General features: G+C 33.1%; 4 protein-coding genes across 5 annotated transcripts in view; 2 read left to right on the top strand and 2 right to left on the bottom strand.

Annotated features, from left to right (window-relative positions):
- Positions 1 to 913: 913 nt before the first annotated feature.
- LOC106108107 (uncharacterized protein C9orf85 homolog) lies at positions 914 to 2,333 on the bottom strand. Its single transcript, XM_013289193.1, has 3 exons — positions 1,863 to 2,333; positions 1,693 to 1,793; positions 914 to 1,577 (listed from the first exon to the last, which is right to left on the bottom strand). Exons 1-3 carry the CDS (start codon positions 2,172 to 2,174, stop codon positions 1,427 to 1,429), a joined length of 564 nt encoding a protein of 187 aa, XP_013144647.1. The 5' UTR covers positions 2,175 to 2,333; the 3' UTR covers positions 914 to 1,426.
- A 976-nt stretch (positions 2,334 to 3,309) lies between these two features.
- On the top strand, positions 3,310 to 7,986 carry LOC106108106. 2 transcript variants are annotated; one of them, XM_013289191.1, is made up of 12 exons: positions 3,310 to 3,426; positions 3,608 to 3,722; positions 3,996 to 4,267; positions 4,914 to 5,024; positions 5,114 to 5,205; positions 5,633 to 5,733; positions 5,910 to 5,975; positions 6,078 to 6,192; positions 6,845 to 6,956; positions 7,193 to 7,225; positions 7,329 to 7,488; positions 7,732 to 7,986. In XM_013289191.1, coding segments are annotated over exons 2-12 (1,164 nt in total). In that variant the 5' UTR covers positions 3,310 to 3,426; positions 3,608 to 3,621; the 3' UTR covers positions 7,733 to 7,986. The 2 variants fall into 2 exon arrangements, with proteins under 2 accessions (XP_013144645.1, XP_013144646.1); XM_013289192.1 differs by having other exon boundaries at positions 3,310 to 3,431.
- A 2,097-nt stretch (positions 7,987 to 10,083) lies between these two features.
- On the top strand, positions 10,084 to 11,233 carry LOC106107863 (uncharacterized protein CG16817-like). The gene has a single exon (XM_013288870.1). It carries the CDS (start codon positions 10,259 to 10,261, stop codon positions 10,727 to 10,729), a length of 471 nt encoding a protein of 156 aa, XP_013144324.1. The 5' UTR covers positions 10,084 to 10,258; the 3' UTR covers positions 10,730 to 11,233.
- A 1,671-nt stretch (positions 11,234 to 12,904) lies between these two features.
- LOC106107983 (probable multidrug resistance-associated protein lethal(2)03659) overlaps positions 12,905 to 25,714 on the bottom strand; it is a 33,434-nt gene continuing 20,624 nt past the window's right edge. The window contains exons 4-25 of the mRNA XM_013289027.1: positions 24,865 to 25,090; positions 24,282 to 24,379; positions 23,483 to 23,680; positions 23,121 to 23,247; positions 22,017 to 22,166; positions 21,057 to 21,250; positions 20,823 to 20,987; positions 20,595 to 20,732; positions 20,005 to 20,172; positions 19,262 to 19,405; positions 18,831 to 19,054; positions 18,629 to 18,759; positions 17,888 to 18,097; positions 17,279 to 17,509; positions 17,056 to 17,162; positions 16,615 to 16,738; positions 16,121 to 16,291; positions 15,225 to 15,352; positions 14,842 to 14,964; positions 14,529 to 14,651; positions 14,111 to 14,271; positions 12,905 to 13,832 (exon numbers count right to left, since the gene is read on the bottom strand). Coding sequence (XP_013144481.1) covers positions 13,559 to 13,832; positions 14,111 to 14,271; positions 14,529 to 14,651; positions 14,842 to 14,964; positions 15,225 to 15,352; positions 16,121 to 16,291; positions 16,615 to 16,738; positions 17,056 to 17,162; positions 17,279 to 17,509; positions 17,888 to 18,097; positions 18,629 to 18,759; positions 18,831 to 19,054; positions 19,262 to 19,405; positions 20,005 to 20,172; positions 20,595 to 20,732; positions 20,823 to 20,987; positions 21,057 to 21,250; positions 22,017 to 22,166; positions 23,121 to 23,247; positions 23,483 to 23,680; positions 24,282 to 24,379; positions 24,865 to 25,090 — 3,615 coding nt within the window. The 3' untranslated portion in view covers positions 12,905 to 13,558. The remainder of the gene's footprint in view (positions 13,833 to 14,110; positions 14,272 to 14,528; positions 14,652 to 14,841; positions 14,965 to 15,224; positions 15,353 to 16,120; positions 16,292 to 16,614; positions 16,739 to 17,055; positions 17,163 to 17,278; positions 17,510 to 17,887; positions 18,098 to 18,628; positions 18,760 to 18,830; positions 19,055 to 19,261; positions 19,406 to 20,004; positions 20,173 to 20,594; positions 20,733 to 20,822; positions 20,988 to 21,056; positions 21,251 to 22,016; positions 22,167 to 23,120; positions 23,248 to 23,482; positions 23,681 to 24,281; positions 24,380 to 24,864; positions 25,091 to 25,714) is intronic.

Raw genomic sequence — 25,714 nt, 5'->3', positions numbered from 1 at the left:
ATATTTAGTGCTTTTTATAGGATAATTTATATAAACTAGAAATGGTGCTAACATTATGTCATTCCAAACACATTTTTCTTACTTTACAGAATGTATGACTGCTGCTAAGTTATTTTCTAGTAGTCCGTCATTGTAATGCACATTTCCCGTCCTGTTCCCGGGTCGCTATTAAACTATTTGTTTGCATTATTTTACTTGTCACTCTTTTTATTATCCTATATGCATACTAATTTTAAGGTCTCACCATTTAACATATACTCTCTCCTTACATCTCACATTAACATAAAAATGGTTATTTTTTTTTAAATCGTAACGCCCATAAATGCTTTCTTGTGCTTGGTCCTAGTATTAACAGCCTTTATAACTTTTGCTATCGATTATGATATGATCCCTGAATATGATAACTTTATATGGAATAGTTTAAAAAACTCTTGCATGTATGTATTATTTTAATAATTAATGATAAGTATTCTTTAAAACATTAATTCTTCCATTGTTTCAACAGATTATCACTTATAATTTTTATCCAACTGGTTTTATCTAGTCACTTTTGACTTGATATTTAGGTTGCATTTTTTTATTAATCAAGTTTTAATAATTTTGTCTTAAAATATGTACAAAACTGAGGGTCTATCACAAATATTTGTGATATAGTTGTGAGTACGAATCTGAAACATCATCAACATCATTTGTTGGCAAATATACAAAATTTGTGGATGTCTCACAAATATTTATAATTAGCCTCTTGAGCTGTTTTATGTCATTAATGAAGATAGTTATTAGGTTAATAAAATTAAAAGATTTTTTATTTAATATTCTAGTGAATCATAAACTTATTGTATTTTAAATGTTAATTTATATGTATTTGGTAATGGACTAAATTTAAACTATAATTATAGACATGTATATTTAATTTATTTATAATATTGTAATGGTATAAACAAAAATAAATTGTTGATTTATATAAATTTACATAGAAATGTAAAATGAACCCCGGGACACTTCCGCCCAATTAAAAATCAATTATAACAAACTAATAATATTTTTTTATTTACCACCAGTTTCTTTAATATCATTTGTTTGGAATATTAATGAATGTCCCACTCTTGTAAAAACTTTTCCTTGATATAATAACTATAAGTAAAATAATTATAGCACATTAAAAATATATGGTACATAAAACAAATTAATAACTAATTTAAACCTTGTGTGATTTTGTAAAACAAGGATTACGCGCCAGAATAAATATGGTATTTTTAAGAGGCCACTTACATTAAGGCTCCTTGTACTACAAAAATGTAATGAAATGCGCATTTCTACTTACACAAGGAATTAATGTTGCCATTAATTTGAATGATGTATGAATAACTTTTTAGTCTTAATTCTAATAATGTGCAAATTAAACGTTTATAAGGAAAATGGTCTTTTATTCAATCTCATTCTCAGAAAGGCTCTGCTCCGAACTGGAAAGACTACCACAAAAGTCATCATCTGTGCTGTTATCTAATTTTGACAATAAATCTTCAATTTGTAACAATTTATCATCACTGGTACTTTCATCTTGTTTTTTCCAAATCCTGTAAAAGTTTGAATTAACAATTTTATTATAAAGTTAGCAATGATAAGATAAAAAATATGTAAAATAATTGAAAGGAATAAACTCTATAAACCCAATTTAATTAAAAATAACACCTTAACAATGTTCTGCGCTTTCTTTCTGGCAAACTCTTTAACATTGACTTTAGCTTGATTTCATTGGTATCCCCGTTTTGTTCGATTTCTTCTTGAATACTCTGCAAATATACATTAAATTAAAACTTGAACAAATCAAAAATAAAATTATAAATCAACAAATTACTTACATTGATATCTTTATTACATTTTGCGCAAACTTTTTTATCAGCGGCACAACTAGTGCAAAGCACATGGTAAGCGTATTTAACAGTTTTTTGTTCACACCCAATACATTTTCTAGGTGCAGCCAGTGGTTTATATTTCTTAAATTTAATTTTCCATTCAATGATTTCCTTGCATCGTGTACATACCCCCGTTACTTCTAATGAATTTAAGATTTTAGTTTTCTTACTAGTGTCATGCAAGTTATTTTTGAATGCAGTTTTATTTTGGTGTTTTTGAGCTCTAGTTCGGTTAGTGTTTCCCTTGGTGCAGCTCATTTTTCTAAACTGATTAAATGCTTTTTTTGTAACATTTACAAATAGTTACGATAACAATCTACTGAAAGATATAAATTACTTATAAAATAATGTTTACAATCCTTATTCTAACCTGTGTTCGTAATCAGGCTGGTAACTTTTTGACAGACAGCGATGACAGTTCAAATATCATGAAATATAGTAACACAAGGATATTGTGGGGCGCCTCTGAGCATTTAGGGTTAACAGCAAGGTAGTATGTCCATATTAAAGGGATTTATTTTTCCTTTTGAAAACAAATACGCAAATTGTACAGGAAGTACTTTTACCTTACAATTTACAATATTACTAGGCCATACCCAAAACTTCATTTGTCGAGGAGAAGATTCTACAGTTTAAAAACTTTTAGTAATGCTCTCTCTTAAGACAGTAAGGGACTAAGGAAAGGAGTAGCCTTAATGTAATAGAAGTTGTCTTATTCGGTGCTTGTCCAGAGAATAATAGAAGTTTTAATGATTGTTTGTTGTTTACAATCAACTCACAGTACAAACTGTGTGGTCTGCCCAGTTGTTCGTACGGTGCGTTAAAAATTATCAGACAGCCAATCCTTATTAGGAACATAAATTGAATTTATTGAAATAACAAAAGGTAACACGTTTTTTGTTACAACAGACACAAGCTGATTCATATTTTCAAATGTAATTACTAGACCCCCTACTTCTCAGCAACAAAAATCCCTCCTTAAAAAAAGCTTTCTTACACTACTTTTAAACACTCTCATCACTTTTTTTTATGGACCAATATTAACGAACCCCGAAAAATGCTTTAAGACACGAAGTGAACTAAGCTATGTCACTATTACCCTGACATTAAATATCATTTTTTATTTCATAAAATTACCGGGTGCCAAAAGAAGTATGTACCACTATACTTAGCCGTACAATGCAAATAGTGATGGTCGAGCGATTATTTTTTTTGACTCAAGTCATTCGGTACTGGTAACTTTCTTCTCACTCGAATGATGATAAAACTCGAGTAATTTTTTTGACTCGCGTTACTCTAAATGTATAACAATATTAATAAATATGCTTTAAATTTAACTCAAATTACTATAGAACAGGCATAATGTATTTTTAATGACATATGCAAATTTAACTCTAGTGCAAGTAATATAAAACTAGTCGAGTCACTCGAGTGAAAAGCAACTCAAGTTCCATCACTACAATATAGGGACTCGTTTTGTTTCTTTCTTGACTTGTTCTACTGAGATAAGGTAAGGTAAATATTACTTGGATTTTTAACAATTACAAGATATTTCGGTTTGTGATACACCAAACTAATCTATCTGAAAGCAATAAGTTACTACCTACAGCATATATAATAATTGTAAGATAGTGTTTTAGATTAAAACTTGTTATTTTGTGCCTAATTACTTTCCTTTTTCTCTTTACAAGATTTAATTGTAACCATGAAAACTGATAGAGAACATAGCTCCGATTACTGTGATGATGGATATGATGCTACAGACTGGGATGATTTCGGAGCCGACTCAAATGTTCCAAACTCGAGGTAAGCATTGCTTCCTACTGCTGCTTTAAAATCATCGGAGTTTTAGTGCATGATCTCTCATTATTAGTAAACTATAATTGGCAATACTTTACAGTAGCGAATCATGCTGTGCTGTCATAATATTTATATTAAACAACAAATTTGTCGTTTTCTTCTTAATTAATTACAATTCTCCAAAATTAAATGATGTCATTTCCTATGATGATATGCAAGTAGTGTGATGGAGATCCATTGATGATGGTAAATTATTTCATTGACCCACTACTGTTGTAGGAATGACCGCTACAGCAATGCATATGGTGAATACAGTGGAGGATATGGACATATGAATAGTGCAAGTGGAGGTGGATTTGGGCCAACCAACCATTTGGGATATGAACCATTGAATTTTAACAGTTATCCACATCCAGACTTCATGGGCCCAGGATCCTATAGGCGAAGGCAATGGTTTGAACCAGATAATTATGAGATGGGAAGAGGTTATGGTCCCCAAGGACCTGTCAGAACTCGAAGACATAATGATCGCATTATCAAATTTCTGTTACGTAAGTATAGTTTTTATTATAATAAGCCACAAACCCACCTAAACTGAAATGATGTTTTACACATTTCTTTCATTAAGCAATAACAAAAGCACAGTTTTAATAAATAAGAGAAAGTAACAAAGTTCATATCAGTACTGTGGTTAGTGTATGGTGCAGTTGGGTGACTGCCCAGGGTGCTCGATAGAAAGAGGTGTCAAGGTCAGCTAATTACACAGTCTCTTGTTAACCACCCTCCACCCATTAAATTATAGTAATAAAGATCTACACTTGTAATTCACTTAGACTGGGACTTCTTCATATAAAATGTATCACCTCGCTTAAGGATTTGCTAGTAAACACCTGTGAAATTTTACCAATATGGACAATCTCTGCACACACTTTGTCCTTAACCTCGTCCATAACAGCAATAAAAAATGAAAACCAATGGTTATTTTCATTACAACTATACATACTCTATGAAAATATTAGAATATTTTCATGTTTACTGAGATTCATATAGAGATCATTTAAAGTGAGTTTTGTAGAACATTTTTCAATCAAAATTAATGTAAAAACTTGAATTGATCATAAATGCCACCTGTGTCAATATTTATAAAACAATAATTAATTTGTTTTCCTTTATGTAATGATATTTGATTCTTAACAGGTTGTGGGGTTCCAAATGAAAATTTAAGAAAACTGCCGAAATCAATGCTGGAGTTGATGACTGAAGAATATTGTGGATTGTGTGGTCTAAGTTTTAATGCATCACCTATGGGTAAGTTATCCTGCTTTATAAAACATTAAAAAAAAATTTGAAGTTCACTAAATCACTTTTAGTTCATTTATATCATAACTTTCTTGCAGCTCGCATCCATTATGTTTCTAAAAACCATTACAAGAATCAGAAAAAATGGTCAACTCAACATTCCAATCCTGAATTAAAAGTCACTGCTGAGGTAATTAGATGATTTGCCAATGTGATGTTTCCCTAGGAGGTTTTGTTCACTTTTGGATTCACATAAAAGTCAGGTCACTTAAAGGTCACATGAAGGTCACCTAAACATCACTTGTGTTTGCTGTCCACTTTACACATGTAATTGTTGACAGTAAAATATCAAGTGAAACTTATGTGAACGCTGTCAACGAAACTGAAACTTGCATTGTAACAAATTGTCTGGCCACGCGTTACTACAAACGCGTGGTTCTTAACGTAGACTGTATTTACACAAAGATTAAACTATGGATATAGTTGATGTATTTAACCTTTAGGTTTTTGGATTGAATCTCTGGCTTAATTTTTTTTTATTTCGTCACGTTCTAGAAATGAGATATCGAATATATTAGATACGAAATTACTGTAGGAACTATTAAACATATTTACAGGTACCTTTTAAGGCACGTGAATTGTATTGTGAAATCTGTGATGTTCACATCACATCTAAATCTCATGCCAGCTCCCATTACGCTGGGAAACCGCATCGGGCGTAAGTTATCTTCTTAATCTATCTATCTAGACTAAAAAAGTGTAATCACATACTTCTTTATTCGTTTTCCTCTTTTTTAAGTTTGTACAAAATGGCTTACTAAATTGTACCTACAGGATTTTGTTAGGGTCTTGAAATTGTTGCATTGGAATTTATTTAAACATTTCTTTTTACAGAATTGTGGAGGGACGAAAGATGTCTCGGAATCCAATTTTACTCCAGGAAAATATGGCTTCGCGCTTGTAAGTAGAAACTATAAATAAATAAAATTGCCAAAATCTTTCTTTACTATAATTATTTGAAAATGATTATCTACTTACATTATTATTGTAAATAATTTCTAGGGAGCAACTTATTCGGCGTGAGAAGAAACATTTAAAATCAACCGAAACTGATAAGTATGCAGAAAAAGGCACCAACAGCAAGATACAGCCAGAGTTGTACTGCGAAATATGCAAGGTGCATTTTTTATAATCTATACTTATCTTTACTTATATATACTAATATTATAATGAGGAAAGATTTGTATTTTTGTATGTATTGAAATAACTCAAAAACTACTGGGCAGATTTCAATAATTCTTTCACCATTAAAAATCTATATTGATACTGAGTAACATTGGTATATGTTTATTTTAATCTTAAAGCAACTGCTAGTAATATTATAAGAAGATTTGATTGTTTGCATTGAAAAGGCTCTAAAACTGAACCGATTTCAAAAATTCTTTTGACATTGTAAAGCTATATAACTGTATAACATAGCCTCAAAAATGGTATATCGACGGGAAGGGTACAGATATGACAGAAAACATATGAGATATATATTCTTTGTCAACCAGGTGGAACTGAGGTGGATTTCTAGTATATTGTAATTATGTTTCTATATTTTAAACAACCTGGTTATGTTGCAATAAGATAATATTTCAAAATAGTTCATTTTTAATTTACTTCAATACTTGCCAATATGCACAGCTTTTAGTTTCTTAGATAGATTATTTTGGCATTTTTTATTATCAACTGAAAATGTATGTTTTCTTTGACTTTTTATTGTATTAAATGAAATAAAAAATGAATCCGAAACATTTTATTTTATGATAATATAAATCTTTCAGGCAACAGTGACATGTACCGAGCAAATGACAATGCATTTGAATGGAAAACGTCATTTAACAAAAGAAAAGCAACACATACTGAAAATGATGAAAGCCTCATCTAGTGATAATGGTATGTCTATAATAATATTATGAAGAGGAAAGTATTGTATTTTTGTATGTATTTGATTACTTAAAAGCTATTGGGAAGTTTTCAAAAACTCTTTCACTGTTAGAAAGGTAATTTATCTGTGAGTAACATAGGCTATATTTTTTAATTTCATGCATGCGAAGTTGCAAGCAATGGTGAGTGTAATGTGACAAAATTTATAGCATAAATTTCTACTACTAATTTTGAAAATGTTTTAGATAAAGACAAAACCAACGCAAGTTGTGCAGAAGGTATGTACTAAGAATTGAATATGATTTATGTTGCAAATTTTCGACTTTCTCAACAACAGAATAAATAATTTTTGTGTCATATAAAATGTTATTTTCCTTAAAGGTGATAAAGAATCTACATCTCCCGTAGATGTAGACGATAATATTGATGATGATGATGAAGGAAATAGTGTTGGTGGTGAAAAGCAAGCAAATGAAGGTGATGAAGACAAAGATGATTGGGGAAATGATAGTGGCAATTGGGATGAATCGGAAATTTATTGGTAATGAAACATTCTGTATTACTAATCTTAAAGTAATGTGCAATAAAAAACATTGTTTTCTCAAGTTTTGGCATTTTTGTTACAAGTGTTGCCAGTACAAACCCTCAGTAAGGAGAAAAAATTTTGTAAAACTTATAAAACTGTGTGATACTATACTTTATTTGGTATAATTTTAGTGTTTGTAATATAAATCTGTTTTCCTGTTGGAACTTTATTTAATTAATGCCTCTTTTTTTGTTTTAGATGCATTCATTAGTTCCGTGTTGCAGAATTGGGTTGCGTTTACCTCAATGTATGGAAAATTCAACCAGAATGATTTATTAGTTTATTAAACACGCATTATTCTTTACTTCAAAAATGTATATTGTCATATATCTAAATGTTTTTTGAACAATTGATTCAATAACACTTAAATGTCAAGATGTAATAGGAATTGTCAAGCTTGTAATTTCTATAAACGAGTATAACAACTTTCTTTTTTTTGTATTTATAAGGATTTTAATTACATTTGGATTTGGATTATATTATCTAAAAATAAAGATGTATGGTTGAAATCTATTTATTTTTCATTTCATTGGTTCATTATTGACAAAAAATTGGTGACACAATGATTTTACAATCAGTATATAAATATTCAATGTAGTTTTGAGCGAGGAGTGGACTGGACTAGAAGAAAGGACCAATAATTAGCCATATTTATAGCATATAGGGTTTTCATTGCACTTTAACAATAACTTCTCCTTCGACGCCGCGACAAACAGCCGTGAGTGAAGCCAAACCATAGAGCTATAGAGAGAACTACCAGAAGTCCAATTAACAACACTCCTTGAACTTTCGGATCAGAAAAACTCAAACTATCATTCATTCCTGATTTTCCTGCCTTTGGTGTTGATGACACACTTCGTCTGAGGGAAGTGGCACTCTTGCCTACTTTAGACATAAAGTTTATGATTCTTAGTTTCTCCAGCTTGACTTTTATTGGTCCATGTTTAATTAAAAATTACCAGTAATTTCATATTGCTGTTTTTTTGGTTTCTTACACTGGCATTTTGTTTATTTAAAGCTATTAGAGGTATGAGGATGTTAACTTTTATCTAAAACTGTGACAAGTTTCTGTCATTTTCTTCTTTTTCTATAGGTAATAGTGACAGATATTTATTTATAAGTTGTCATAATCAAATTGAATGTAGATTATCGAAAGAGGCAATTACATTTTTTTGTATATCTACCCGCAAAAAAATGTTTTCTCTCAATGATAAATCAAAAACAGTCGCAAGTAAGATATAAAATAAAGTGAGGAACCAAAAAAAACAAACATAGTAACCTCCATAGGGAAAAAGGTAGATGATGACTAACTTGCACCTGACTAGTGCATCTATACATCAATTCATAGGTTTTACCTAAGATCTGGCATTCTGATTAAACCTATGTATTCCTGCAAAAGCAAAATTGGGACAGTATAAACAAATTACTTGATGTGTTAAGCTAGTTTTTAAAATAAAATGACCAGTACCACTTGAATTACCTTTATTCACATACCATTCTGGTAAAAAATCGCATTTTGGATTTTCAACCACATCAATACTTCTATCACCATTTAATAGAAAAGTTATTGATATTATTTGCAGTGTATCAAATTTTTTATATATGACAAAAAGAAATTTAGATAATCTATTGCAATTTGTGGGTAATATTATGATTTAAGTCACAATGAAGTGGTCCTACAGGGATTTCTTTTAAGTATTTCAATTGGGATAAATTAGAAAAGTATTGTGGACTAATATCAACACTCATGTAACCAATGATGTACGGCTTGCTCAGTGATTTGTGATTCCAAGAATCACTTTTTGTCTGTTTATGTTTGCTTTTGTTTTTAGAGTCTGTTATTTTTTCTGTGTATCTATATTTTTATACCTTACTAGCTTTTGCCCGCGACTCCGTCCGAGTGTAATTAAAATAACAAAACTGAGTAGCATATGTGTTCTTTCAGACTAGGATAGCCTACTACGTCTATGTCAAATTTCGTCAAATCCGTTCAGATGTTTAGGCTACAAACTCTAAGAAACATTCATCCATCTAAACTTTCGCATTAACAATATTAGTAAGAAGTATAAAGTATGACTTAAAAAAAAAAACAAGGTAATGTACGTCATCAACAACTGTTTAGAACCTAGTTCGTGTTAAAAGTAAAGCTGCGGAGGTTGAAATAGTATAGTTAATTAATATTTCTTTTTGATTTTTGACTACCATAAACAGAAATAATAGCCTTTATTTCAATTATTATTAGTTACCAAAATTGTTTATTTTGAAAATTCCATCCTGTCCAAAGTCCAATCCTGTCATTGACAGATTGACATCTAATTGACAGGTGTTGACAGTTTTTTATTGAACCCTGGATAATGTCTATCCTTGGATGAATAATGAAAATGGTGTTTGTTTCGTTGCTCTGCTATGGTAATTAACACTGTAATATAACTGAGATTTGCGAACGTTTATGGATAATTTAAATTTCAAAATTATAAGAAAATATCACTTCCTTATAGAAGTTAAGAGTCTATGAAAAGCAGCATTATTTCAACACTGGCAACTCAAACTGTTGTTCGATTTGACAACGATCTATATTTTTGTAAATTAGCTAATTTGGAACGTGACTGCACATTTCGTGAGAAAGTACCGTTAGTTATTAGTTGATTAATTTGCCGGTGTTTAAAATACTGCCGCGCCAATTAATTTAAAGTCTGTTTAAGTATTTTCTGATAGTACTAGTAAAATGACTTCGGAAATTGCAACGCCTCCATCTGTATCATGGGCGCAGAGTAATGCCCGTGTGTATTTGACTTTTAACGTTGAATGTGATAAACCAGACATCAAAATAGAAAAAAATGCAGTGTCTTTTAAGGGAATCTGCGCCCCTGAACAAAAATTAAACGAAGTTGATATACCCTTATATGCTGAAATAGATCCCGAAAAAAGTACGCAGGTTAACAAAGGAAGACTCATCGAAGTTGTTTTAGTAAAACACAAGACTGATGAACCATTTTGGCCTTCATTAACAAGTGATAAAAAGAAACACCATTGGCTCAAGGTTGATTTTAACCGGTGGCAGGATGAAGAAGAAAGTGAAGATGATATGGACCCCAACGATATGTTTTCAAACAAAATAGGTGACTTCGGAGACGAAGATATTGAGAAAAATGACTCGAGCTCTTGTGAAGAGGAAGATCTACCCGATATTGAATAAATTTTGGTATACATTTCCATTAGATAAATAGACCATCTGAACAATAAAATTATTGTATTATGCTTTTTTATCATGTATGTTAAAGTAGCTTGTATTAAGAACAGGGAGTTGTTTGCACCTTTGTGGAGACAATCAGATATATACTCACAGCATGAATTTATGCGGTATTTAAAGGAAGATTAAGAAATTTGCCATATGAGTTTAATTTTTTTTACGAAAAATTGTATGGAAATCTTGATGATCAAATTTATTAGATAGCCATAAACAAAGATGAATTACTAAAGAGTTTGTAATAAGTAGTTGTCATGTATAATTTTCTTATTTATATGGGTTACTTTTGTAGCGTAAAGATGGTTCTAAGTGAATGTCTCAACATTGTTTGTTGTGGTTTTATTAGGCTACTTGTGTGAAACCTAATCTTATTGCAAAGTAGGTTACTGCATACCTGGTGTAATTGCAATCTTTGATTGCATTGTTTTTTTTTAAATAAAGTACAGATAAAAATTGTGGCTTTTCATTTCTTGTTTTTACATCTTAGCTAGATTTGATAAATTTTTAATGTACCTTTTAAGATAGATGGACACAAATAATAATAAACAGTCATGTAAGATCCTTTAAATTTGCTAAAGCTTTGATCCCCAAAAGCCTTGATTTTCAAAGTTTCTATATTATCTATACTAATACTTGTAAGATAAAAGAGGAAAGACTTGTATTTTGGTATGTATTGAAATAACTCAAAAACTATTAGGCCGATTTTAAAAATTCTTTCACCACCAGAAAGGCAATTTATCTGGGAGTAGTTAATAGGCTATATTTTATTATAACTAATGTTAGGAACTATTAATAAATAGCGTGTTTAAAATTGCCGGCGTTAAAAATTAACTAAACTTTAACTTTTCTCGGCTTACGCTGCCTAAACCGTTAGAGGTATATAAAAATTATATATAACAGAGTTGTAGATCTCAAAAAGATCTACAGAAAAGTCCGCGATAGCATATATCTATATCTATCTTTAACGATTTTCTTACAAAAACCACTTTTTTGTTTACAAAATGAATTAAAAAACGCACACTATTTGCGGCATTCTTTTATTGGTTTCAATATTAATCTTTATCCGAATAAATGCGTTTGTTATCACGAGAATTTATTGTATAATAAAATTGTCTTTTGCAGTATTTAAATTGGACTAATAGTTTAGAATATATCGCGAACACAGCTTAGAAATTTGGAATCTTGCATCAGTAGATTTCTGCTATTACGTAGATTACTACTAAGTTAATACTTTTGGTAATAGGTTGAAAAAAGGGCGAACGCAAGTTTTGAACTTTCAAATTTCACGCAGACGAATATTACATAAAAAAACACTGTTTTAGTAATACGGTTATAATCAGCAGGGTTGGTGGCAGTACGCGGTCGCTACCCAACTTCAACACGTGTAGTGTCGCCTCGGTGTTGAGTCTGATATCAGGAAACTAAATCGATTGATTATTATTCAAAGAAAAAACACATTTTAGCCTTTAAAACTATTATATTTCTACGCATTAAACTTCGTTAGCAAGTGGCCACCAGACTTCGCCAAAATAGATCAGCAAATTCTGCCTATAGAAATTTGTATAGACATATTGCCTGTTTTAAATTCAACCTTTAGGTTGCTTTAATTATACTTAGTAATAACAACCAATTCATAGTAATTCCAATCTCAGGACTAATATCAATGGTAAAACCAGATCTTGTTTAGAGGAAATCTTTCATCATCATTATCATTGTCAACCATAGGTCGTCCACTGCTGAACGTAGGCCTCCCCCATTGATTGCCACAATGCACGGTCCTGTGCCGCCCGCATCCAGTGTACTCCCGCGAGGAAATCTTTAGTTTGATCTTGATGATTAAGTTGTGTATGGTTAGTAGACAGAGTAGTTGTAATCATATACTTTTCATAGCATAAAGAAATTACTAGCAAATTCTGGATTTTTTCGCAATCCATAATAGGCCTATGTTTGCGACCGCGCGCTGTCCATTGGCAGCCATACAAGTACCACAGTTTACAGTTGCAGTTGACGCGGCTCTCTTAAGAATCAAGCTGGTCTTGGTTGTTATTCTTGTATGAAGGTCTATTACGACGAGTATAATTTTTTAAAAGGTTTTTTTTTAAAATTAAAAATGAGACAATAACATTTAATAGGCTTAACATTTATTTTGTTCGAGGTTAACCTCTATGGCAATCACAACTATCATTTTCAGTACTTATTAAAATCGTAATTAATGGTAATAGTAATAAATTAAATAACATAATTTCTTATATTACTGTACCTAATTAATAGTTTATTGCTATATCTAATTCCATACATTTATTCATTCACGTCCAGATAAAATAAAAAAAAAACAAAGTTCTATTTACAACAACTGAATAATTCTATTACAATATGAAAACATTATTTCTCAGCAATTAAGACAACGTAGTAATAGTTCAATATTATTTGACGTTAAGGAATTTCAAGATCAAGTTAAAAACCAGGATTTGTTCATAACTTTTGGTGGCGCTTTACACGCTTCCATTGGCATTTTAATACCGTTTAACATTGCCCAAGATTTAACTTATTCTAAAACATTGAATAACTTGTGGGCTGGGTTATTATGATTTTCATAAAGGTAAATATCGTGCTACACAACCCGTTTTTATCCATAGAACTTCGACACAACAAATCCTTTAAAAGTATTTTTACATAATTTATAATCGTAAATATTTTTGGAACCTAACTTTTAACTGCATTATACCTCATCGAATAACTTATACCTAAATGCTTATTTACGTTATAAAAATAACTATCTTATTCTATCACCCCGCCACTGTCGAGGAAAGTGTTTTTGGCGATTTGATGAAGTTGAGCGGACATCGTTTCGTTTGTTTCTTGCACCATTTTTGTAAAATAACCGTTTGGATTGTTCAGTAAATGGTATGGATGATCAAATTCTACTAATCTGCCGGCATCCATGACCATAACCCTGTCGGAATCCATTATGGTGTTCAAGCGATGAGCCACGGTCAGCACTGTGCAGTCGGCGAATTTTTTCCTTATTGTTCTCTGTATGAATTCATCAGTTCTGAAAAAAAAACAATATGAGAATTGGATGTGAATTTAGGTTTTTTAGAAATACGACATAAGTACATGCCATCATGATGTCATACTTTTAAACATGATAATTATGCCTTTACGTCGAAGTGATATCGGGTAATCGTAAAGATTTTGTCAAAAGCAGTGAAACCAACATTGGTGTCTTTGAAACAGACTTTATTAGTGTGTAGTCTTAATTCTTAGCTGCTTAAATCCGGCGCTCTCTAAGGACCTCCGTAATACAGCGAATGCAAACAAATGACTTACTTAGGATCGACATTCGCAGTGGCTTCGTCCAGTACGAGTATACGATTGCCGCGCAAGATGGCGCGTGCGAGGCATACCAACTGCCGCTGACCCAGAGAGAAGTTCGACCCGCCTTCCGACACTTTGAAATCTAACGCTGGAATTGCTGCTTTCAAATCAACCTAAAACAATTACATTAGCCTTACTATCGCATTTAGAGACACTTGGTAGAGTTAATTAGTTAATAAGGGCGTCCCATTAATCGCCCTTTTTTAAGTCACTATTAAAAGACTCTGAGTTTGGCAGTTAAACAAATAGAAATAGTTTTTTAGTTTAAGAACTTTATTGTCAAAAAAGTTCATTTCATGTCTACCATAATTATACATTTTAGATTTTTCTTGTTTTTGTTTCTGTGTACTTAATACTAAAATTAACTTACGGCTTCCAGAGCGCTCCACAGTTGCTCATCTTCATAATTATTAAAGGGGTCCAAATTATAGCGGACTGTCGCTGAGAAAAGTACAGGCTCTTGTGGAATGATGGATATTTTCGATCTCAATGCCTAGAAAAGTTAACAAAATATTAGCTCCAATAATCTAACGTCCGATATCCTGTGGTATCTGTTTTTAAAATTTTATCAAATCACAATTGTTTTAAATACAACAATAATTTTATTATTATTTATAAAATGTGCGAAATCAACTTCCTTTCATTTAATGTTTATCATAAAATAGGTATTGATTTATTTTTACCTGCAACGAAAGATGCGCTGTGTCCAGGTCATCGATAAGGACTTCTCCTTCGACAATTGCGAGCCGGAACAGTGAAGATATGAGAGAGGACTTGCCAGCCCCGGTGCGGCCCACTATACCCACCTATGAATTGAGTTGAGAAAAAGATTACAATAACGTCCATAACAATCCTTTTTAATATTGTTATAAATTTAAATATAACTTTGCTGTCTTAAGTCACACCAGAACTAGATCAACCGTAAAAAATAATTATTTTTATATGAATTATTGCGTGCAATAAAGACTATAAGGTAACTAACATTAAAAAGACTAAAAAAATATTTTTTTAACATGATTAAATCTGGGTGTAAAATTTTCTAAAAGTGCGAAATACATTTGCTTACCTTCCAGCCCTTTTCAATAACTAAGTTCAGATTTTTTAGAACAGGTAAATCTTCAGGTGTGTACTTCATATAACAATTGCGGAATTCAATACGTCCTTGCCACGGCCATCCTTTTGGTGTTTCTTTTGCTGTAGGAAATATATTTATCTTTATTTAGATCGCACATATACCTTACAAAGTCGCGAATCAAAAATATACAAATATTCATCAAAGGAAGCGCACACTCAATTTAACAGTCTATTCATTTTGTAACCGAACTGACAAGTGACTTTAATTGCATGTTCATCAATCTTCACTACTATAACGGTAGTTGGAGAATTTAATTATAGTTTATTTTTTTATAGTTGTATAGTTTAGTAGGTAATATTAAACAGTGAAACTTTTAGATAGATAAATGTAAGTTAAGTTAAAGCTACGATTAACATGAGACAGATTTAGGTAGCATATTATGAATTACCTTAATCATATTATCATACTAATATTATAAATGCGAAAGTTTAGATGGATGGATGGATGGATAGATAGATGGATGGATGTTTGTTAGAGTTTGTAGCCTAAATGGCTGAACGGATTTCGATGAAATTTGGTATAGATGTAGAGGACAGTCTGGAAGAACACATAGGCTACCCACTTTTGTTTTTTTAATTCCACGCGGACGGAGTCGCGGGCAACAGCTAGTTACTAATATAATAAATGCGAAAGTTAAGATGGATAGATAAATGCAAAGATGTTTGTTAGAGTTTGCAGCTTAAACGGCTTAACGGATTTCGATGAAATTTGGTATAGATGTAGAGGATAGTCTGGTAGGACACATAGGCTACTCACTTTTGTTTTTTATTAATTTCACGCAGACGAAGTCGCGGGCGAAAGCTATTTATAAAATTTCAATGATTTACCTCCTTTGTCCCACTGCGGTTCTCGTTCGATGTGAGTGTACTGTAAGATGCGTTCTACACTGGTCATCTGTGAGATCACCTCTGCAGTTTGGCGCACGCCGAATTGAAGCATACCCGTTAGGATGAGAGTTTGAGAAATCGCTAAGCCGACGTTGCCAGAAAAGATTGTTTCTAAAACAACATAGACAGAATTTTATAACATTACTAACCTTTACATGAGCTAGAAAGTCGGATGCGGAATTAGGAAGACTGTATTCTGTGAAAGGTATTGGAAAATACCTAAGATATTTTAAAAATTATTTACATTATCACTATTTAAGTAAAGTACTACTAGTAAAAGTAGTCTACCAGCCTCCTTTCTTTTAAAAATAAATACAAGGCTTGAATTAACCAGAAACCTCCCTATAGTGTCGAGGATTTTTTTCTATTACAATGATTCATGATGAACATCTGTATAATTTTCACATTTACCAATAATATATTTGTATACTAACTGCTGTCAATGACGAGGAAGGCGACGATGACAATGGTAAGGTAGAGGACGCAGATGAAGTCGAGCCAGAAGCCGAGCGTCACGCCGCTCGCCAGGTAGCTGCTCCACGTCGATGTGTGGATATCCTGGAAATATACAAACATTTAATATACTTTTTATCTAACATCAACTAACTTTATCATTATCCATGCATCCAAGCTTTTGTGTGAAAAAACTGTATGTAGCTATATGTACTATGAAATACATAGGAATGTATCAAGTGGTAGTTGTAATACGCTATTCGGCTCCATAAGTTTTACCACAAATACTTCGTATAAGTGTACGGTGGGAAATACAACTGTTTAAAACATGTAACATGCATGCGAAAACCATTTTATATATTTTTTTTTATTACTTGGAATGTAGAAGAACATTTTAAAGATAATTTTGAAAGGCTTATTACCTGGAAACGATCAAACTCTGTAATCAATCTCTGTTGCGCTCCAGACGATCGAATTGTGCTAATACCGTTGAGTGTCGCTGACATATGAGAGAAGACAGGGCTGCGAGCTAAAAGTAAACACGTTTAAATTAATACACATAATTCGAAAATAATAATACAACAAAGCACTAATTTCTAATGGTTAAAAGTACAATATGAAGAAATGATTTTGGTATAAACATACTTGTTCCTTCTAAACGCTTGATGGACTGCGCGGATTTCAAGTATATCTGTAGTATGGTGTAGAACAAGAGTAGGATTATTGTTGTAGGGAGTAATGTCCACACGAGCGCAGCTGCGTTCAACGCCAAGATGCTGAACATCACCAAATATATCTGAATGCATTCCAGTAGGAACCGTGGCAATAGTTCATCCAGGGCACCGATGTCTTTTGAGAAACGATTTAAAATACGACCTGAAAGACAATGAATAATAAATTAACTATTCAGGTATTTATTTTTTGCATCTCCTCCTCCGTTGATAAGGGTACGTAACGGATCTGCAATTACAGGCAACATTCGCTTCGCCTTTTTGGCGGGTTTAGGTGGTCGCTTGCTCGATTGCCACCTTATGGTATACAAAATACATGTTTGTCGTCTAAATCAGTATGAATTGCTTTTGCAAGGAAATCAAAAGAGCTCCAGATCCCTTCGATCTTAATCCTATAGCAGAGATCTCAAACATGGAATAGTATTGAGGACACTACGTTATTATTAGTGGTTGAACTTTTATTTAATTTTAGCGTACTTGTAGGAATTGATAGCTAACCATTGAACTACGCTAGTTTTAGTACCTGAAGAGTTAGTATCAAAGAAACGCATGACTCCTCGAAGCATGGAATGGAACATATCATTGTGGAGATTCCTGGAGGCCGTCATGCAGACCTTGAAGAACATGAACGCGCGGGCCGTGATAAAGAAGATGCAGCACACGATGAGAGCGGTGTACACGTATAGATACTGAGCAGTGTCCAAAGGTCCGATGTATGCGTGAATGTTCAAATCTGAAACCAAAAATTTAATGTTATAGAAATTTTTACTGCGATTTTAAGTTGGTAAAATGATTTTAATTTAGTAGAATCCAATTGCAGAACGTATCAAAAGGTCAGTCGTGTTATTGTGTGGAAAATAAAAGCAGCAAAGCGTTTAATCTTTAACAGTTCGAGGCGTACTTTGTAGCTATTCTTCCAATAAAAGGAAAAAAGAATCTGAGCGCACAAATACGTAGATCGATTTTCACGATACAAGGTATAGAAAGAAATGTGATACCTTACAGTTGAACTTTCGCGGTATGGAATTAAAGTTGTAATTATAACATTTTCATAGGATTATAAAAATGTTGATTAAAAGTTTAATTACTTTATCTGTTGCTCGCGACTTCGTCTCCGTGAAATTAAAATGATAATGTAGCTTTTTATTGGTGTAAGAATTTTTGAAATTGGCTCAGTAGTTTTTGAGTTATTCCAAAACATACAAAATTACAAATCTTTCCTCTTTAAATTTTAGTATAGATATAGATTGCATTATACATATACCTGGTTGTATTTCGATGCCGGAAAAGTAGTCCATAATACTGAATGTACTGTTTGCAGTGGCTTGTGGGCGATCGTAATCATTCATAGTACTGTTGGTTTCCCTTTCCTTTTGTCGTGTTACTTCGTTTGTCCTGTAAGATATATTTAAATTAAAACAATTACAGAAGAATTTATACACATGTTTCTTCGGGTTTTCGCTTACCAGAAAGTAACCCAGTAATCACACAATGTAGCAGATAGTTGTCCTATGACCAGAAGTAAAACCATGAATATCAATCTTGGACTCTTTCCTCCAGCCCTCAAGTACGCGCCGTAGACATGCCAGCCCATAGACCCTGACTCTCGCTGTTCTTCTTCCATTTCTTGCGCCGGTATCTCGCATCCAGTGGTAGACTCGGTTAGAGACGGTCGCCGAGTTGTCGATAACTACAAAAATAAAATAAACCAGATTGTGACGATTTACCGAATGAGAAATTCTAAAATTTGTCACTTGTAATCTAGAAAGTGTTCATAGCAATAGCTCAGCTTATGAATATGATAAATTTATTGAGACGAAATATCATCAGTATCTCAGTATCATATATCAGTATCAGTATCTTGAATAATATAAGCATTTGTTGTTTTTTTACTTACCCTAGCAGAAGTGCGCCGAGACATTGGCAGAGGCTTTTCATTCTCATTGGTATCATTTTCATCTTGCAGTGAAGAGAGTAGTACCGCAAAGTCCTTCCCTGATGTAATCAGTTCATCATACGAGCCTTTAGCTTCTATTGAACCCTGTTGATGTAAAAAACTGTTAATTTTAAAATTCAGATATTTCGTTGTATTTAACGCTAATACAAGCTGTATTTAGGTTTAGTAAACACTTAATAAGTAAAGTTATGGCATCTATTTATTTGTTGGATGGATACCAAATTGTTTACAATAGTTTAAAGCTGTACATAGGCGCAATGACCTTAATTAAATTGTATGGTATACAAAAGGCGTAATACTGTTGACGTAACCATTGACAGCATGTAATAATTTAAAATATTCCGAGACGTACTGTGAATATTAATTATGTAACTTTACATTACAGATTAATTTATAATTAAACGATTATTTACGATATTTACAATCGAAAATAGGCAGAAGAGAGAGTTAAGTATTGTTATTAAAATGAAATAAATCTATAAGGTTACAATATTTAGTTAATATAAAAACCTTGTGCATCCGTCCGTTACATAAGGTTAGGGAGATGATTAAAAGTAAAAAGTAAACATTTTTAACATTCCAACATTTTTTTTTAATTAAGACATACAGAATGGGGTCGCGATCGCTGAGAGGGTTACGTCATAAAAAGCGTCATACCGTTTTCGTATGAGATATTAACATACATTGTTCATGATGACGATGTAGTCCGCTGCTTTGAGGTAGTGCAGCTGGTGAGTGACTAGGACGCGTGTGGTGTGTCGCAGGTACCCGGTGATGCACTCGTTGAACAACTGCTTGCCCACGTGCGCGTCAACCGCCGACAACGGGTCGTCCAGCAGGTAAATGTCCGCCTGGTAATACGTTGAAGACAATATGTAGCCAATAATCGAAGGGAACATCAATATATTCTTTCAAACTAGTACTTTGTATCATCCGTTTGAAAATAAGATTTCCTCCTGCGGGGCCGATGGCCAGGATCACACGGAGCGAAAAGCAAAGCATCTTAAGATCTGGGTAGGAGGAACTAGTTACTATTAAAATAGAAGAAAAAAAGATAATAGATAATATGAAAGAGATCGATGGTAGGAAATTTTGTGCTCCTTCGAATAGATATTGAAATGAATGTTTTATTACCCACTATTATTTACTATTTGAGAACTTACGACTTGTAACCACAACATTGACATTAAATACTGTATTACAATGATATTGATTTTCGCAATGCTCTAACCCTGAATAGTCCCACCGCTAACTAGTTCGATCTGTAACTTACCTGTCTATAGACCGCTCGGGCGAGGTTGATCCTCGCGCGTTGTCCTCCAGACAAGGAGGCGCCTCTCTCGCCGACTAGTGTTTGATCGCCATGCGGGAATTGTTGGAAGTCCTTTTGCAGGGCACAAACTTTGACTACCTAAAATTATAATTATATTACAGCGTGGAAATTCGACAGGAATTAACTTTTTTAATAAAATATAGCGTACAATAAAGTGTAAAGTCATACCTCTTTGTATTTCTTAGGATTATAAGGCAAGCCAAACAGGATATTTTGCCGCACGGTGGCTACAAACAGCCATGGTTCTTGACAGGCGTAGGATAATGGACCGGAGAGGTGCATGCGACCTTGAGTAGATCTCAGCTCACTTAGAAGAAGTTGAAGAATAGAACTCTAAAATCATTATATTATTTATAACCTCCATAGCAAATAATATTAAAACGTATTTGAAACTATACCCACTTTTCCTGAGCCAACGGATCCAATGATAGCGCAAAGTTTTCCTTTCGGTACGGTCAGGTTGATGTTACGTAGCGTCACTGGACCCTTGTCCGACCAACTGGCACTCACATCTTGAATCTGTATTCCCAACTCAGGACTCAACGGTAGTGCAGCCAGCGCTTGATTCAATAAACCTTTCTCGCTGCATTCAAATCCTGATGTCGAAAGTGAAAAGCAATGTACAATGTGCAAATTCAATTACACTGCATTGTATTAAGAGATCCTGAATTATTCGTAACAGATCGCGTTTCATTTAACGGATATATAAACTTAACGAATGTATGCATTAGTTTTGCATATAGTATTCCTTGCTTTGTATTCACATTGAGTTACAGAAACTGTAACAATGTGAAATTGTTTTAAAGAAACCTTGTCCTATGATTTCTAAGTCAGATCAGTATTGGAACAGTCGATAGTCTATTACTTTAAATAAAAAATCTTTAATTGCACATTTCGATGTATGGGATTTTTTGTTTAACAGTTGGGGTCGTTGGACCCGTGACTTAAATGCTTGGTGTGAAAACGATAGATCCGAACACTTTCCATGTCGAGCGAAGCATGTTTAAATTTTAAACGTGATGTCAATTTGTAATTAGAGTGAGAGTTATATGTTTTAACTCTGTTACGTTAATGCGACTATTCTATGCGTAAACGTCTGCTATGCAATGCACCTGAACTTGTTATATTTAATACTGTATTGTTTTATTAACAAATTAGGTGTAAGACATTATTTTACACAGACATTTTTTTAAATGAATTGGATTGCGTTGTCGTCAAGATATTCCGTTACGACACGTGACGAATATATAAATTAGTAGAATTTTGCAAGGAACTTAAAGCATATGTAATTCTGAAATGTAATTGCCACTAAAATGTGTGAATGATCAATAAGTTACTCGTAAGTTAATGCTGCAAACATACCTGGGTTAAAGATTCCGTCCTCATCAATTTTCTTAAATGTATCCGAGCAAAGATCTATTTCTCCTAAATTTTTATTTTTCTTTTGTTCAACTCTTTGTACGAGCTTCGCAATATCAACGTCGGGGACACTTCGGAGATCTTCACGTTCATCTGTACATTATCATAATAAACATTTTAACTTTATTGCGTCAACAAAATCTTACCGTACCAACCCACTTATAAATGTCCTAATTAACTAAATAAGAATTTGTAATTAGCAAATATGTATTATTAATATTATTCTTTGCGCAATAATTAATAAAAGAATAAAATGTCAATTAAAACATTAATCATGAAATCAAAAATGGTAATACTTGTACAGATAACATTGGATGCATTGTTAACATTCCCACGCTGAAGGTGTTAGTGTTTAATAATAATGGCAGTAGAGCAGCATTGTTAATACATAGCAAACAGGGATTAAAAATTTTAAACATCGAACAACAACCGACGACACTTCAGGACTTTTCACACGACAACCATTTTGAAAACCGACTTGGTGCTATCGTACCCAATAGTAAAAGAGCCTGTATACGAAGAACGGAAGTGTAGGCCTCCATCGACTGTGAAAGTGTCATCGGCAAGACGATGGCTACAGTCGCTTGAAGTATGTTGAACATTTGAGCCATGGGGAATGCCTGCGAAAATCAATCCATTTCAATAACATACACGACGCACGTCCAACATTCAGATATGGCTAAGGTGTTGGTTGCCACTTAACATGCGTCATTAACGTTCATACATCTACCATGCCCTTTATATTACAAAACTTGTTACCATTCAACAAAGAAAAAATATTTTTATAAAATGTTGTAATTCCGAAGTCATCTTCGTTGTCCCAATTGTAGCTGTTATTTTGATTTGATTATGTTAGATTATCACAGATTATATTAGCGGTATTAATATTCCTTAAATTAATAGTTACAGTAATTACTTCTATATTACACTACAATTAATTACGTTATTCGAGTCAGAGCTATAGTTTGGACTCGTGCTACTTTGGAAAGGGTTAAGATAATGCATGTCATGCTTAGATGCACTGCGCAGTCCACGTCGGGCTCTCACCAAATAACATGAACGCTTCGAGCCGCTGCACAGAGATCAATGCTTCTGCCAAAAACGACACAGCGTTTGACATTATAATCGAAAGGGTCCCTTGGAGAGTGTTGTAAAATTGCGCTAAAGGAAATACCTGTAATTTAGAGCATTATTCATACCGTTTTTTTTATGATGTATACAATCACACTTATTTCATCAGACACAAAACAAAACATCAGTTCAGGCCACAGAGAACATACAAAAATGCATAATTTTACGATTCCTTAAGATCATTTTTGAATAGTCTTATTTAACTGCGTAACATTTTGTTACTCGCTGATTTTGTAATGTTATTCTGTGTCAATTTAAACATAATATGTAAAACTTACGATATCAGCTGTAACTTGATAGCCTAGTAAAGAGTAAGACAGTAGCGTGGTGTAAAGCGTCAGTCGTTCCGTAAACACCATGAAGCTGAGGTAGACACCGCGGAGGTATGACGCCGATGTCACGCATTTAATTTCGTTTTTTCGAGCCAACGCCACGACCTTTTCGAATGGTTTCTCCCAAGCGTACATTTTGATGACCTGAAACGATCGGATGATTTAAGTTTTGTAATTTATTGAATTAATTACTTCAAAAACGGTAAGGCCAAAATGCTGGCAACAGACAGAAAAAATGAAATTTGTATTTGGAACGAAATTTGGATTGGAAATCTAACATTTTCTTCTAAAAATTGATATGTAAGTATGCCCCCGTTTTATAGGTTTTGAATATTTAAACTTTGTTGATGGCAATTGACGTGAATTGATTTCTAAGTTGTTGTATTAATAGGTACATGTTTTACCGACAAGGACATTACAATGTTTTTGGGATTGATAATATGTTACTAATGGAAAATCATTTAAATAATTTATCTAGTCTATAAGTTACAATCAATGAAAATTAATGTTCACGATAATACAATTTGCCTTTAAGATAAACGGTGTCAGTATAACTTTTTATAAAAATAGGAACAAAAACAGCCAGTAAAAGGATAAGTTGATAATGTATGCGTAATCTTGTCAGCTTCAGATATTGAGTGATCTTTAGTAAGAGTCTTAAGTTCGTTGTCTAGCTTCTCATACAAAACGTGCCAAGTAGTTTTATTTAGTAGTATGTTATAAGGAATCAATGCTAAAACATTACCTGCATGCCGTTAATGATTTCATCCATAATGCGTACTCGCTCGTCGGTCTTGCAAGCGGTCTTCATACGCAAGCGTGCTGCCAACTTGCTCATATATGCTGGAATAAAATTACTTAAATATACCTCCCCCTTAATACATATTTAACTTCAAATTTCACTAATTAAATACACTTAGAATCATCGCAGGCAATCTAAACTATTATAAAGCGTAAACACACACTTCTTTGTTGCCTAAGATGTGAGCTATTACAACATATTTTTGAATAATTTTTTTTTTAATAAAAATAAACCCTACACTTGCGTCACTCTTTAGGTTATAAATATTCACGCCATTAAAAATTTTGGATAAAAACCCTAATGTGGGACAGATACCATAAGTTGCTGCCAACATCAAGGAAGCAAGATTGTCAAGTTTTGTCATGTCATGTCATTTTGACATTTGCTATTGATAATTTAACAAATGTAAATAATAAAATAAAATTTTCATTATTTCATGCGGATGAAGCCGCACGGTAACAGCTAGTTAGCTAATAAAGGTGAGGTCTTAAAAATTCAAGTTAGATGAAGAATTTGCGTAATTTACATTGAACTGGTATGGTTTGTAGAACGATTCCAACGACGCCGACGACAGCTGCGATGCCGATCTTGGAGTATATGAGGTAGCAGACGAGCATGACCTGCAGCGGCAGCAGCCAGATGAAGTGGGTATAGATGAACGCGTAGTCGAAGCGGTTCACGTCATTAGACAATAGGTTGACGACCTGTCCAGCCGTTGTCTGTGCTAGCGCGCCGGAGCTCATGCGCATCACCTAAAACAATATAAATATATTACAAATAAAACATACAGACGAATTAAGAACCACCTTCTTTTGGAAATTGGTTATGAACTCCAGGTGAGTGGTCTTTCGAATCTGCTACAATCAATGCAATGGGCAAGCAATAAACCATCCTTTCTTATAGTGTTGGCACTAGTACGATTTTATCATGCTATGTTACCCCTATTATATATTTCTTGGACTGTATCTGTGTTAAGACCCACCTATGTATACCCATGTATGTACATCATTTTAATCGACTCCAAAAGGTAATTAATTCGTTTGTCCGTTTTTCTCCCGATAAAGTGGGTTTATACAACTGTGTAAATTTCTTTGACTTAAGAAAAATACTTTACAATCGTACAAGATAACGAGACAGGTAGACGAAACAAATAAGCAGCCAGTATTACGCCATTATTATGTGTTATCTTGTCTAAAGGATTTATTTACTGTATTTACGGAGCTTATCTAGTAACTTTGTCTTCGTGCGAAAAACGTGAAACTTCGCATATTCTTATGTAAAGTATGCTTCGTAAGATTGTTGTAAATTATTACTAATTAAAACGCAACGTTTTAAGTTATGCATATTTAATGTGCATTTAACTGTTCGTGTCTGCA

This window comes from Papilio polytes, unplaced genomic scaffold (genome assembly GCF_000836215.1).
Source record: "Papilio polytes unplaced genomic scaffold, Ppol_1.0 DF821845.1, whole genome shotgun sequence".
NCBI classification, from domain to species: Eukaryota; Metazoa; Arthropoda; class Insecta; order Lepidoptera; family Papilionidae; genus Papilio; species Papilio polytes.
This window is presented reverse-complemented; position numbering and strand designations above follow the sequence as displayed.

What these genes read in the sequence shown, in the direction of transcription:
- LOC106108107 (XM_013289193.1), bottom strand. Translation starts at nt 2,174, where the DNA reads ATGAGCTGCACCAAGGGAAACACTAACCGAACTAGAGCTCAAAAACAC. An exon ending in AATGTAATAAAGATATCAAT is followed by an intron (nt 1,794 to 1,862) that starts GTAAGTAATTTG and finishes GTATATTTGCAG; the next exon opens with AGTATTCAAGAAGAAATCGA. An exon ending in AAGCGCAGAACATTGTTAAG is followed by an intron (nt 1,578 to 1,692) that starts GTGTTATTTTTA and finishes AAACTTTTACAG; the next exon opens with GATTTGGAAAAAACAAGATG.
- LOC106108106 (XM_013289191.1), top strand. Translation starts at nt 3,622, where the DNA reads ATGAAAACTGATAGAGAACATAGCTCCGATTACTGTGATGATGGATAT. An exon ending in TTTTAATGCATCACCTATGG is followed by an intron (nt 5,025 to 5,113) that starts GTAAGTTATCCT and finishes ACTTTCTTGCAG; the next exon opens with CTCGCATCCATTATGTTTCT. An exon ending in CAACGCAAGTTGTGCAGAAG is followed by an intron (nt 7,226 to 7,328) that starts GTATGTACTAAG and finishes TTTTCCTTAAAG; the next exon opens with GTGATAAAGAATCTACATCT.
- LOC106107863 (XM_013288870.1), top strand. Translation starts at nt 10,259, where the DNA reads ATGACTTCGGAAATTGCAACGCCTCCATCTGTATCATGGGCGCAGAGT.